We start from the raw sequence: 14499 nt of genomic DNA on the forward strand, positions 1-14499 counted from the left end.
AAAAATAGATTTTTCCAATCGCCTTGTAGGCAGTCTCATCCTGATTTGTCGGATGGAACCGCCGACTTCTAGTCTGTTAGTTTCCAATCAGAGATGATGGCTATCTGACACGCGTCCAACGGGTATCGTAATCGGGGCCCTAGTTTCCAGTGTTCAAATTTAACTGATTATATTGTTGAATTCTGAGAATTGTTGTCTTGGTTCACTTCCACTGAAATTGTTGGATTTATACACCTTAAAACAAAAGTTTGTCGAAGGAATCCCTGAGTATGGAAAGACTTTCCCAGTGACATGGCGTCATCTGGATTGAATCCTCATAGATGTTTCTCATGTTTATTGGAAACAATGTAAGATCTATCATTGTTCCTCATAAGATTCACTAATGAATTACAGAATTAGATACAATCATTAGCATCAGTAAGCATTTAGTACCACTGTGTAAATGATTGAAAAGATTCACCCAGTTGCGAGGGGACATCTCATGGGAGCAACAGAGTGGATCCTCCTGTCTTGATAAAATTAGCACAACTGCAGTTGCAATGAATCATGTTAGACTTGTCCTTACAAGGGCCTAACATATTAATGGTTTTTAGTGTGTACAAGGGATAAAAAATTAGTCTATCATCTAATTGGTACTCTTTTTAGCCCTTTTGTTGTAGAATTCAAATGTTGCAAGGTCAAGGATATGCAACTTGTTCTTACAAGTTACAGCGACATGGTTCATTATCTGCTGGCCTTCCATCTGTCCACCAGTTTTAGAGCTTCAAGAGGGCCAATAACACAGCTATTACAGCACCTTGTCATTAATAGGCACACAGCAACCATTATGTCTTTGCTTGCTCCCTTGAGGTTTTGCCTCGCTACTGGGTGGACCCTTTCATTTACACTGTTGGCACAGCAGCACTAAGTACTTGCAAAGTTGTTTCTAATCATCAGACCTAACTTCACATTTCATTAGTGAAGTCACTCCTGAATTAGCATATGTCTTGCCCTGTTTCCAAGAAACAGAAGAAACCGATCTGCATTAATAGTAATAATGTACATCTTCTGTAAAGTAATTGTATAGTTTTGTACATTACCATTCTTCATTGCCGAGTTTATTTATGTGCATACCTTGACTGCTCACTGAAGCTGATATTCTTATCTGACTGTCGGCATTAATCTGTTTTAGCGTTTATTTCCTAGCACTTCCTTTACTGTTCCCAGGATTGTGGAACTTAAACCTTGGCCAGTCTGTGGCCCGAGTTTATCCCGCTTGCATTTTAAATGGGATTTCACATTGTTGTGGTGCTACCATCTAAAAAAGTTGCTGTTCTAACACTTTCTATTCAGCATACCGTAAAGCATGTTTTTTTGTGCGCCTATTGTCCGTAGAAGTTAAATACTAATTGCGTTGTATGTGGTTTGCTTATTCCAGTTGAGTGTAACCGGGAAAAAGGATTTCACCTTGACATCGAAGATTACCTTTCTGGCGTTCTGACTCTTGCAAGTGAACTGGTATGAAGCTAATGTATATGTAATTGCCTTTACCCCAGTTTTATCATTTTGATATTCAGTAATGGGAGCTCTGCAACCAAAAGGGAGGTTATAACATAAAACAATATTTTGCTTGCTCTAATAATTACCATGTTTGAAATGATGACTTTTTGACATGGCCTTTACTGTTTCGCTTTTCAGTTCTTTGCTTCAAATCTTAACTTCTTCAGATTATATATAAGCGCATCACATTGACATTATGAACAGTGCGGGTGGCTAAAAACACTCCATTTTTAAATCAAAATTCTGCAAATTGGCTTGTGAAAAATGTGAATATTCGGGAGTTCGTTTTTTAATGTAAGACTAGCAGTGGCATTTGAACGACACCTTCCTACTTGGGAAGAGTCTTTCTCTGCTAGATATCCAAGCGAATAGCTTTCTATGTACCATTTTAGTCTTCGAACGCAAGATTAACAGTCTTTGCCAGACATGGGGGATGACTTGTTCCATTGGACACTTAATGGACACAGTATCATGGTAAACAATATCATTGACAAAAATATTGTGTCAAAGATATCGTTTACCACACTATTGTGCTCTTATACTTATAATGGTAAGTACAAAAATAGCAGAGGGAAATCGTTGACACTAATATGGCCCAAAAATATTTTTATCTTAAATATCAATAGATTTAAAGTAGTAAATGTAAATATTTTAATATAATGTACATTAAATATATTCCACTAATATTTACTATATAAATATATATTTGTATGCACACACACACCTGTTTGTGCAAGTTTGTATGCATATAAATATACATTAATACAAATATTTACTTTAGATTGTATCAATTGTTTTATATTTTTAATGAATTACTATGAATATATGAGAAAATATATATTATAATTAATGAAAATATTTATTATAGCCTTAAAACCCACTGTAGGTGGCTATACTGCCTATTAAAGATCCGCTATGGTGAGGGCCTTTCTAACAAGAGAGCGGGACTTTAATGCCAGTATAGCCCATCTACGTAGTGCTGTAGAGGGCAGAAGGTTCTAACAAATAAAACAAAGGGCTCACGGCTCCTCTGGCTCATTGAAGCTTTGAAAGTGTTGCACTTCATAGGGATTATATTTACTATGTATACTCCAATCACCTCCATAATAGGGAAAGTGCAACAGTAGGAAAAGTTTTGGACATCGAAGTGGTGAAATTTACTATTACTACTCCGGCCTACACAACTGTAGGGAAAGTGTTGGGCATTGGCAGGGTTACATTTACTATTCCCACTCCAAACAGCTCAGCAGTAGGGAAACCATTAGATTTTGTCTGGCAAAGACTGTTATTCTCAGTCCAGTCTCTGCAACAGTAGGGAAAGTGTTGTATTTAAGAGGGGTGAAATCTACCATTCCCACTCACAGTAGGTAAAGTGTTAAACTCCAAACAGGTTAATTTGACTATTTCTACAGCAGTCTAAGCAAGAGTAGGGAAAATAATTTACTTAAAACACATCATATATGAGTAACCCCATGAATGTAGAAAAAGATTAAAACTGTTATTAATTTTTTTTTATTTACCATGTATAGGTATTAAGCAAAAGTACATTATTCCTATTCAATAAAAAATAATCATTGTATATTAAATGTTATGCGGTTTTCCGCCCACCATATTATGATGGCGAGCGGAAGTGTGACGGGCGGAAAGACCGACCATCATAGTCCAACTCATGCTAGTCCCTACATTGCGGCGGCCGTAAACGGATTTGGGCCCCTTCCCCCCCCCCCACAAATCTTAAAACCATGTGGCAGGCACCGCATGGTGCCTGACACATAGTGTAGGGATATGTAACCTGTCTTTGTTTTGTACTGCGACGGATGCTGCAGACCGCAACATCCGCCGTAATACAAAAGGTAGGCAATGCGACTGCCACCGAGATGGTTGCATCGCATTTCATACTGTTGGACTGCTCCCTTGTAGGCGGGCAGTCCCTAATACGAAACTATGGCGGACGGACTGAAGTCCGTCCGTCATCGTAATCAGCCATAAATTCCTAACTTGTTGTTCTAAACATAACTGCCTGCACCTAAATTATTACTAAAAAATAACTATTCCAAAACTTACATATTTAAATTACAGAAATAATTAGCAATTAATAATTAATTGATAATTACTTAACTTACCACTCTCGACCCCTGCAAACTTTGCAACTAAAATAAAATTAAATTAAATACTTATTTCATGATTTACATATTTAAAATTCACTTAAATAATTCATTTACAAATAATAATGAATACATAATTATAAATTAACTTCCCACTCTACAACCCTACAATCCTAACGTCCCGCAACTAAAATAGAGGTAAAATAAATCAGTTTCATATTTTACATAATTGAAAATCAATGAAATGATAATTAATTTTGAATTACTAAACCTTCCTCCCTATACCCCTACAAACCTAAAAGGCTACAAATAATATATAAAACAAATACATCAGTACTACTGAATGTGCATATCACTCATATAATTAAATAAAAAAAATTAAATCTTATTCATGTATTGCCTAATTACCTTCCCACCCTATCCTACTACAAACCCAACAACTTACTATTAAATATTAATTTAAAAAATGTCAATCACTTAAAATGAGAAGGTACATGTAAAAAATAACACTTATATAAAAGTAGTAACAAAAACTAATATCAACTAAAGCACAGTAAAATAATTAAATTATATTTTTAATCAGTATATTGGCGATAATGATATTAAAAAACATTGTTATGTACAACTAAATGACTTGCCTCAAAAAGCAATATTTTTCTCAATTTTTGGGCATCATGATATTTAATTTCTAATATTTCTGTCTTCTGATAATTTTAAAACAACACTTTGTCCAAACACCCTCCTACCAGTTAGATGGTAGACTAAAATTATTAATCACTTTTATATAGGTCATCAAAGAGGTCTGTCTCGACTAGTTTGAGCGCACTACCTTACTGTACAATCATTTCATGTCAATTATACTTTGTGATTGTATTGGTTGAAGGGATTCCTGAGCAATTTAATCTGCCAAGGATCTTGAACGAAGCAACTAGTGTGGTTTCTGGTGTTTATTCATTTTTTTTCTCAGACTTCCTGTCTGAAAGAGAACTTGTTTTGGAACTTAATGTTTAAAGGTTAATCAAGTTGTTATTGGGTTTAGTCTTGTGCCACATCCAAACCCCACAATGTTGGACAATTCATTGACAAAGTAAATAATATAGGTCCAAGAATCGGACTAATTTGCTGTCCTTTGCTTTTAGATTCAGATTTAAAGTTTTACTGTGCTTCTTAGCCTGACAACTGGTCTTGAGGGCTGTAGGTTGTAGGTAATCTAGACATGGGAACATGACCCTACTATACTCCTAAGGGGACTCTGTCCAGCTTACACCAGATGTTGGGTATAGACTCATTCCCTCTCTTTAACAAAGGGCCTTAAATTTACTGGGACTTGCTGTGCTGCATGAAAAAAAAATCTTTAAAACTCAGCGTTCCATTGTTTGCAAAACCATGCCTTTTCCTGCCTTGTAAAGCTACATATCTATTGTGTGTTTGAACGTGGGCACCAACTGAATTATATTATTTCAAAGAAATACATTGCAGAGATGCTACCAAGTGTTACAGTGAACATTATTTTAGGTTCATGAAACCAAAATAGGCACCACTATGTCAATTAAAAAATAAAACATTTAGAGAAAATTACTACACAGAAAAGTTGTTAGTTAAAAACCTATTTTAGATTCATACCACCAAAACATATTTTTAAAATATTTTCTTTTGTAATTAACTAAAAAAAGCATTATGATAAAAAAAATGCTAAAACAGGATAGGGTAGGTTTAATATAAAGTATGATTGCATGACCGGTATGTAAACGCACCAGTTTGACAAAGAGGCGTCCAGCAGGGCACAAGTTTGTGGCAAGAATGAGAACTGAAAGATTCTTTGCCATTTTAGAATTGCCTATGAAAATGTTTAGTGTCAGTGCAGCGTTTGAAAGGTTATATACAGCACTGGGAGAAAATAAATTTGTCCCTAATGTATATTAAAAAGTATTACTCAGCATGGCCGTGGCAACATTTCATAGTGCTCTATAACCTTATAACAGTATTTCATTTTTTGTGGTATTTAACATTCTCTATAATCATTGCAGTAATATGCTTTTTGTGTGGCCCTTTTACAACTTATTTAGGGGCCCAATGTCATCCAGGGTTACTGGGCCTTAGTTGTGTCAACTGAGGCCATTTACCACATGGGTCCATAGTGCACCAAATTGAAAACCAAGGACATGCCTTCAGCACTTGACTGCCAAGGTAGCAACAGCAAAGTAGGCTCAAACCTGCTTCAGGGAGGTTACATGGGCTGGAAACACAAACCTCAGTAGCACATAGTACCACTGAACAAATTATTATAGTCAGTGCTTTACGTTTAAAAAGAAAAAGCCCTTTGATAAACACAGATAAATACTACACTCCAAATCATAATTCTGTACAGAACATTCAATTGGCAAGACAGCACATCACATAGTGAATAAGTTCTTGGCGGAAGTAATAAATGAAAAAAAAAATCATAAAAGGGGCCTTGCAGATAATGACAGTGAAGATCAGCTACCATAAGTATTCACCACAAAAGGAAACTAACTCTAGTCTGTTTCTCATATCTGTGCCGTACAGGGTGACAATTTTCATGCTTGTCGGCCCTAACATGTACATCTAGCAATATTCCTGATTAGGCGTATTGCAGTAACAGTAACTCCTCACAGTCCACAGTTAGGCCTGAAGACTTTGTTACAGTAATCACAATCAATATGTAAGGCTTCCCATCTGTAACAAGGCGTTCAGTTGGTAATCAATTGAAACATAAAACTTAGGCCATTTAAAAAGGACCTGAATCAAACCTTTGTTAGGCTGAATGTATTCAAATGTTAATGAGACAGCCACCTGAGCAACAAACAAAACACATCTGATAACGACATCTGATCGCAGATTCCATATATTTGCACTTCCAGCCATCAGGCTGGATCTGAAAGACTTTTATTAGCAGTACCCCTGAGAGCCAGTAGATGGGGCCGGCTGACTCCATGTGACGTTGTTGGCGTCGTGTTAGTGTGCCGGAGTGGCGGTTATATTCATGAGAACTATCAGTTCTTTTCTTTCTGCGCCAGCCAGCACAGATCTGTCGAAGAGAGCTTACCCCCTGTTTTTTGACAGACTTTTTTTACTTTGTCAACTTATTTTGGTTTGCTAGGGATGTCTAGCAGGAAGTCCTATTGGTTCAAACCGCACTGAGCTGGTCACCGCGCCATTTCATTCACAGACCCCCATATGGTATGTCTCTGATGCCTGGAGAGCGACCACGACAAAGTCTTGCCCCAATTGCTGGGCCATGGGCCGAAAGCTTTGAGGAAGCGGTTCCTAAAACTGCATGCGGCCCGGCGACGGTGCCTCAGAGGTCGCCCTATCGATCTGTCACAATCCTAGTTTCGGTTGAGAGGAAGGTACAAGCATTGCTCACTCGACGTCCTTTTCTTCCAAGTTGTCGTGGTCAGGTAAGAGCAATCACAGAAAGCACAAGAAGTAAAAGCTTGCTTCAACTTCGCCACATCGGTCGCTTGATGAGACGAGGAACCTCGGCGTTCGAGGCCCTTCTCTGTGGAGCTTGTGCCTGGCTCGGGTCCGCTTTTCCCTCCCTTTCTGGGGCCAGGCGCAACCCCCGGCAAACTTAGGGAGTTCTATGACGCCAGGTGCGCCATATTTGGGCTGCCTGACCCTGCCAGCGTGACCTCGACCCAACAGGCTCCAATGTAAGAGTCCCTGTGGATTCTGTGCCTTCGCTTCTTGTCCCAGTGCCACAGCATCTCCTACTGGACCTGTTCCCGGGTTCGGACTGGTTCTGGTTGCACCTCCACAGCAATCTTCCCTGGTGCCGCTTCCACCGCCGAGATTCCCTGCGTCCACCAGCGGCGCCTCCGCAATCCTCATTCAGGACTACACGGAGCCGGTTGAGCGTCCATTGACGCTGAGACCGGCGCCGAAGGAGCCGACGGCTCTATGCTATTCAACCTGCCCTATTCAGAAGGGTTAGGAATGGATGAGGAAGATTAGCAGGATCCCTCCGAAATCCTGCAACCTCAGGACATAGACTGGTATGAGGAACTGGGTAATACCAGTGGCCTGGACACCTCCCAAAATTATGGCATGCTGTCTCCCCCCCCCCCCCCCCCCCTCCCTCCCCCCAACCTGGATACGGAGGAAGGGGCATAATTCGCTATGGTGGTGCGTAGTGTTTGGACCTGCAGCTCCCTACGTTCTAACCTTTTGACAGAGATCCTGCAGACTGGTGTCTCTACTCCGGAACCCATGCTGCCTTTCAATAAGGCCTTGCCGGATGTTATTCTGGGCACCTGGTCCAAGCCCAGCGGCTCCTATGAAAAGAATGATTGCCCGCCGTGTTGTAATGTGCTATTTACTAATGCAGTCTCTCCACTGTGGTTCTCTGCCTGTCTGCTCAGCCTGTGGTGAGGTCACTTGGGTTGGTTTGTATGTAGCTGAGAATCAGTTGGTGTGATGGGCTGAGCAGAGAGGACCTTGCTCCTGGTGGGGCTTCTCCAGGCTTTACTAAGGAACTACATATCATCTTGTATCTGAGAGCCTGATAGATTACTACATGAATAAATCTTCTATAACCATCTACAAGACATGTCTAAGCCTCCTACTTCGTTTTAACACGCCGCCATCGCGCGGCACCGGGAGACCCAGATTTCCTCACCGTCCACCCCACCCCATAAAGCTTGGTGGTTCAATTGTCCACTTCCATTGGTGCATTACCTTCTCCACCCCCAGACACAGAATCCAAGAGACTAGAAAGCTTTGGAAAGAAAATGTTCTCTTCCACCAGTCTAGCATTGCGGTGGGTGAGCACTGCATGCCTTTTAGGACATTATTCGATATGGGACACAGTTGCACCGGTGCTGCCCAGAGTCTCGGAGGAGGACCGGATTCTACTCTCCCAAGCAATTTCTGACGGGAGAGATGCAGCAAATTTACCCATCTGATGTGGCTTGGACACAACAGACTCGCTAGGCAAAGCGATTTCCACGATGGTGGCAGTGTGTCACCACGCCTGACTTTGGACAACTGGTTTTCCAGGGGATGTCCAGGCTTATCTTATGGATATGCCCTTTAATGGCTCCCATCTCTTCTGAGGCAAAGCAGATGCAGCACTTGAGCGTTTCAAGGACTCGCAGGATATGGCCAAGTGCTTGCACCTCACCACATCACCGCCTCAGTCTACTTTTTGCTCCTTTCATGGCTACGAAAGGGGCTACCAACTGCCCCAATCCTATTCTGGTTGAGGGCCTGCAAGTTCAACAACTGCTGCAGGGAGATGGATGCAGTTCACCCCGACCCAGAAGGTTCGGAGGCCAAAAGTAGAGTCAAGCCACGATCCCCTCCTTCACTGCAACCCCTCCTAGTCTGATCCCTCAGGATCATGTACTGCCAGTTGGTGGAAGAATACGCCATCATCTCCACCACTGGCAGGACATCACCTCGCACAGGTGGGTGTTGCAAATAGTCTGAAGGAGGTATTCCCTTCTGTTCGAGACTACCTCTCCATCCATGTCTCCAGTTTACTATAGACTGACAGAGGATCACCTTGCCGTACTCTGCGAAGAAGTAAAAGCTCTCTTGGCGACGGGAGCTAAATAGAGAGGGTTCCCAGGCCAGAAATAGGCTGTGGTTGTTACTCCCGTTATTTTCTGGTCCCTAAGAAGGACTGATGCCTTCGTCCTATCCTTGACGTCAGAGCCCTCAACTACTTCCTCAAAAAGGAGAGTTTCGAGATGCTCACCCTTGCTCAGGTCCTGTCTACCCTGGACCTGGGAGACTGGATATTAATGCTGGACTTACAAGATGCCTACTTTCATATCGCCATCCTGCCTGCCTGCTGTTTACGGTGGGCCACTAGCACTTTCAGTTTGCCGTGCCCCTCTTTGGCCTCACCAGTGCCCCTCGGCTGTACACCAAGGTGACGGTGGAGGTCGCAGCCCATCTGCGGAGATCAGGGGTTCCAGTCTTCCCAGTCTTCCCTATCTCGACAACTGGTTGTTGAAGGCGGACTCATCCCAAGCAGTCGTCTCCCACCTCCAGACAACTGCAAACCTCCTGCATTCGCTAGGGTTCACTATCAATGTGCCAAAGTCACACCTTTCATTGGAGCAGTTATGGACAAAATGCAGTATCGGGCCTATCCTCCAGAATGGCGAGACCAGGATATTCAGGCTATGATACCGACTACCCTCTATCCTGGAGTTCTGTGAGAATGGCTCTGAGGCTGTTGGGCCTCAGGGCATCCTGCTGGTGGACCATGAAAGATGGCACATGCGGGCTGTGCAGTGGGACCTGAAGTTCCAATGGGCACTGCATCCAGGAAATCTCGAATTCGGAGGGCATGGCAAAAGACCTGCAGTGGTGGCTGACTAACCCAATTGGGTCAAAAGCAGACCCCTCTCCTTTCCCCACCCAGTTCTCACAGTAGTGACAGACACATCTCTTCTGGGATGGGGCGGCCATCTAGGGGAGGTGAAGACCAGAGGACTCTGGTCTCCGGCAGAAACCAGGCTCCATATCAACCTATTGGAGTTTTGGGCAATCATTTTGGCACTGAAAAACCTTTTTACTGTCCATCAAGGGAAGGCTGGTTCAGGTGTTTACAAACACTACTACCATGTGGTACTGCAGCAAACAGGGCGGTGTGGGGTTGAGGACTCTTGGTCAAGTGGACCTGTATCACTGGAACAGGGAATTTTCCCGGTGGTTTAACGCCTGGCCGGTTCTCTGAATGCCAGAGGGGTCAAACTCAGCCTAAGTTGCCTTGTGAATCACGAGTGGCGTCTTCATCCGTAGATGGTAAAAGGTCTCTTTTAACAGTGGAGAGAGCCTTGGTTAGATCTGTTCGCCTCTGAAGAGAACATGCAGTGACAGCATTTTTGCAAGTTGGAGTTTCCAAGGTGGCAAGGTGGCTCACCCTCCTGGGTGGCACCCAGCACTGTGAGCGAACTACAGGTACTGTCACCACAGCCTCCTTACCTGACAGTATTTCCGGATAAAGTGGTACTAAGAACTATGGCATCTTTTCTGCCCACAGTTGTGACACCATTCCATCTGGGACAGTCCGTTACTCTGCCCACTTTCTATGCACCTCCGCACCCTTCCGAAGAAGAAGAGCATGTTCACCGCCTGGACCCAAAAATAGCCTCATTGTTCTACCTTGATTTTACCAAAGAGTTCCAGGTGGATGACCAACTCTTATTGGGTTACGTTGGAGCAAAGAAGGGGCGTGCCATCTCTCACTGGGTTATCCTCTGTATTAGAAGTTGTTACGCCTTGGCAAAGAAGCAGCCTCCTGAAGGCATTGGAGCATATTCCACCATGGTGAAGGCAGCTGCCACAGCTCTCCAGTGTGGGGCTCCAATTGCTGATATCTAGCAAGCGGCCACCTGGGCGTCTCTGCACACGTTTGCCAGACACTATTGCCTGGATCCTCAGGTTCACAGGAAATGCCTGTTTGGCCGCTCTTTTCTGCAGGATTTTCTGGTCTAAAATGTTTCCACAGTCCCTCCTCTGGGAAAGATATGGCTTGGGTATCTGTTCAAAAGTAAGGAATCTGCAGCTAGTTATCTCTATCAGATGGACAAGTTACTTGCCTTCGGTAATGCCTTATCTGTTAGGGGAAATGATCTACCTACAGATTCCTTACCGACTCACCCATCCTTCCCGCAATGTGGAATTGTTTTTAGTATAGTGGCTGTCACCCTTCAGGGCCCTAGCTATCTTTTTTAGCACATCATGGTCACTCACTTCAAGGTTCTGTGCTTCTAGGGTGAAAAGTACGGATGTCAGCGCACCATAGTGACCGTTATATTGATGACGCAGCGGTCACGGTGCCAACGACGTTACGCGAAGGCGACCAGCACCATCTTCCAGGGTGCAGGGGTACTGATAAGAACAATATTCCTGATCCAGTCTGACACCTTGAAGTTCAAAGGTAAGAAATCTGCGGCTGGATCATGTCTCTACCAGATAAGGCGTTACTGAAGGTAAGGAATCTGTCCTTCTAGATTATTCTTTTATGAACTCTGGTAGGAAGAGTACAGGTACTATGCCTATTCTCTTCAAAGTGGAATCTGTCTCTTTCCTTTCATAGGATCCTGCAAAGTATCTCTGGAATGCTCCTACAGTCTGCATCCCTTCCTAGAAGGGTCCTTCCATGCTTTATCATGTGCACCATCCGAATATGAGCGATCCAAAATAAATTCCTGTCCCATACAGGACAACACAACAAACTTAACACTCGAATTATGCCCACATACCCTTAATACAAATTCCCTGCAACCAGACACTACAGGTTACAGATCATGGTTCAATTTTAACAGTTTATAGTATTCAACACTTTTATTAGAGAAGCTCACATCCCAGCAGACAGGACCAAACTAATGTATTTTCATAAAGGGGCAGGGTTAATGGCACTTTATGGAAAAGGAAGGGTTACAGTAATTTTTAAAAAAGTTTGATGAAAGATGTTTTTTTCTGTGAAAAGAATTGTTATAGAAGTTTTATTTAGGAACCCTTCTAAGTTGACTAAAAATGTTGCAGTTTCTTCATAAAGTTGTTTTTGTTTAATAAAATTTTATTCGCACCAAAGTGAATTAATCGAGCTGCTAAAATTAAAAGCTACTATAAACTATGTATGTACTACTATTTGCTTTACATTTCTATAAGGATTGGCCTCATTTAAAACAGTTTTTTTCCCGCTTTTTATTTGGTTTGCACAGTCCAGGCTGGCTGTGAACAGTGTTACTGCAGGGGACTATTCTCGACCCCTTCGCATTTCCAGTTTCATTAATGAGCTGGACGCTGGATTCCGACTTCTTAACCTAAAAAATGATTCATTGAGGAAGCGATATGATGGCCTCAAGTATGATGTGAAGAAAATCGAGGAGGTGGTATATGACCTATCCATCCGAGGACTCAACAAGGAAAAGACCACAGAAGAAGTTGAAACAGAGAAGTAGAGCATGCTTGTGTCTGTCCTTGATTGGCCCAGAGGTTTGCCACTGGGTAGACGGCAGCAAGGCATAACTCTAGCTCCTATCCTTTCTTTGTGGAAAGTAAAAAAAAACTGTAAAGTTATTTTTTATTAGTTCCAAAAGCATACAACAGATGCAAGTGGTCTGAACCAGGGTTTGTAGCACAGTTATGTAAAGTTAAACTGCATTGTTTGTTTTTTGTCTTCACTCAATTAACTCTAAAAGCTACTTTTACGCATTTGGACTGTGATCATATTTAAAAGGTCACAACTGTGACGTCAAATCTCCCACCACTGTAAATTACAGTTTCTTCCTGCTCCATGAGCGGACTACTCTGAAATTACCCTCAGACGTACCCCTAATGTTCCTGAGAGAATTTGTGAGGTAGACCTCCCAAATAGCAGGTTATCAGTACTATTATGTCTTTTGAGAGAATTTGGGCCAGAGGAAGACAAAAAACAGTACAGTAACTATTTGACATTGAGCTATTGGATGTGTTGCGAAGGGCAACAGGTTTGCTTTCGATTTCAAATATGTGACTTTCATGACCTACAAAATTAATGCTTAGTACAGATACATGTGTGCCTAAGGTATATGAGAGTATTTTGCTTTTTTTCCATAACCTCAAGGAGAAAGTTTAAAGAATACATTCAGAATAATTGAAACCATTTAAGCTTGGCAAATTTGCTTGGATTTAAAATGCACAGCTTCTCACAATGCTTTCGCAGCTAGATAAAGGGTCAGTGTTAGGGTTCAGGACCATATGGAATATTCTTCTTTTCCGCAGTTGTTTTTGCTTCAAAAGTGAGAGACTTGGGAAGGTGGTTGGGAAGCACATGGCAACGTTTCTGTCCCCATCCCACTTTTCTGCATGACCTCGTTAAAGATCGAATTTCATTCTTTTACACTTTATATAAGGTACATAGCAGACAATGCCAGGGTATATTTTGGTTTCTCATAGAGCTGGCTGAAGGGATCATAATCGGGGCTCCTGTTTGCACCGAATAGGTGCAACACACCAGATGCTGAGATTGTGAAAGTACTTTATATATTTTTTGTGCTTCGTGCTTTCTTATCAGGTCTCCCTCAATGTAAAACAAACCTACAGTTTGCTAAATGGAAGCAGAGCAAAGTTAGCAAATGTGTGTTTCAGTAAAATACATTTTGGCACTCATAACTGGTTAAGTGACACCCCAAAAGAAATGTGCTTGGAGTCAAATTACTTCTTTTCATGTGACTGACTTATTACAATCTGGGTAGATAAGCAAGGGAACTGCATGACTCTAGATTTTTTTCAAGAGACATGTGCTTTGTATGTTTACTGGAATGCTCCGTTGCAGTTATTGAAAGCATTCCACAACGTCCATTATTAGATTTGATTTGCTTAACTCAGATCAAAGTTAGTCTGTGTCGTTATATGGTGTATAATCCAATTTAAAAATTTGTAAAAGTACTGTTGGTTTTATTCCCTTTTAGGGAAGTATGTTGCCAAAATTTAAATTTATTTAAATATTGTATAATGTTGAGGAGATAGGAAGCATGCATATAGATCAGCAGTAACTCATTGTTGAATCGTGTTTAGTCATTCCGCTAGATTTGCTGGCTTTGTTGTAAGCAATAAAATCTTTATACATTTTCACTGGTTTCAGAATTTGTATTTTATCTAAATGTAAAAACATTGAACTTTTTGGTTTTGAGTAATGTTCTAAGCATCAGTCACCTTCATGCAGAGTTTAGCGCATTTAAAAATGAGACGGGTAGTTGGTTAGATGGAATTTAACTAGACATACGTTTTCTTTAAAAAAACTTTTTTTTAAATTTGCTTAAGCAGTATCTATTTCTGAGTATTTGCAGCATTATGTTCCAAGAAATTTGACATTGTAAGCTGAGCA

General features: G+C 41.6%; 1 protein-coding gene across 1 annotated transcript in view; it reads left to right on the forward strand.

The window, feature by feature from the left end:
* The window catches only part of TSN (translin), a 39126-nt gene extending 24880 nt beyond the window's left edge, over positions 1 to 14246 (forward strand). The window contains exons 5-6 of the mRNA XM_086957442.1: positions 1418 to 1497; positions 12353 to 14246. Of these exons, the coding sequence (XP_086813568.1) occupies positions 1418 to 1497; positions 12353 to 12592 (320 nt within the window). The 3' untranslated portion in view covers positions 12593 to 14246. The remainder of the gene's footprint in view (positions 1 to 1417; positions 1498 to 12352) is intronic.
* The last annotated feature ends 253 nt before the right edge of the window (positions 14247 to 14499 follow it).

This window comes from Lissotriton vulgaris, chromosome 2_1 (genome assembly GCF_964263255.1).
Source record: "Lissotriton vulgaris chromosome 2_1, aLisVul1.2, whole genome shotgun sequence".
Lineage (NCBI taxonomy): Eukaryota > Metazoa > Chordata > Amphibia > Caudata > Salamandridae > Lissotriton > Lissotriton vulgaris.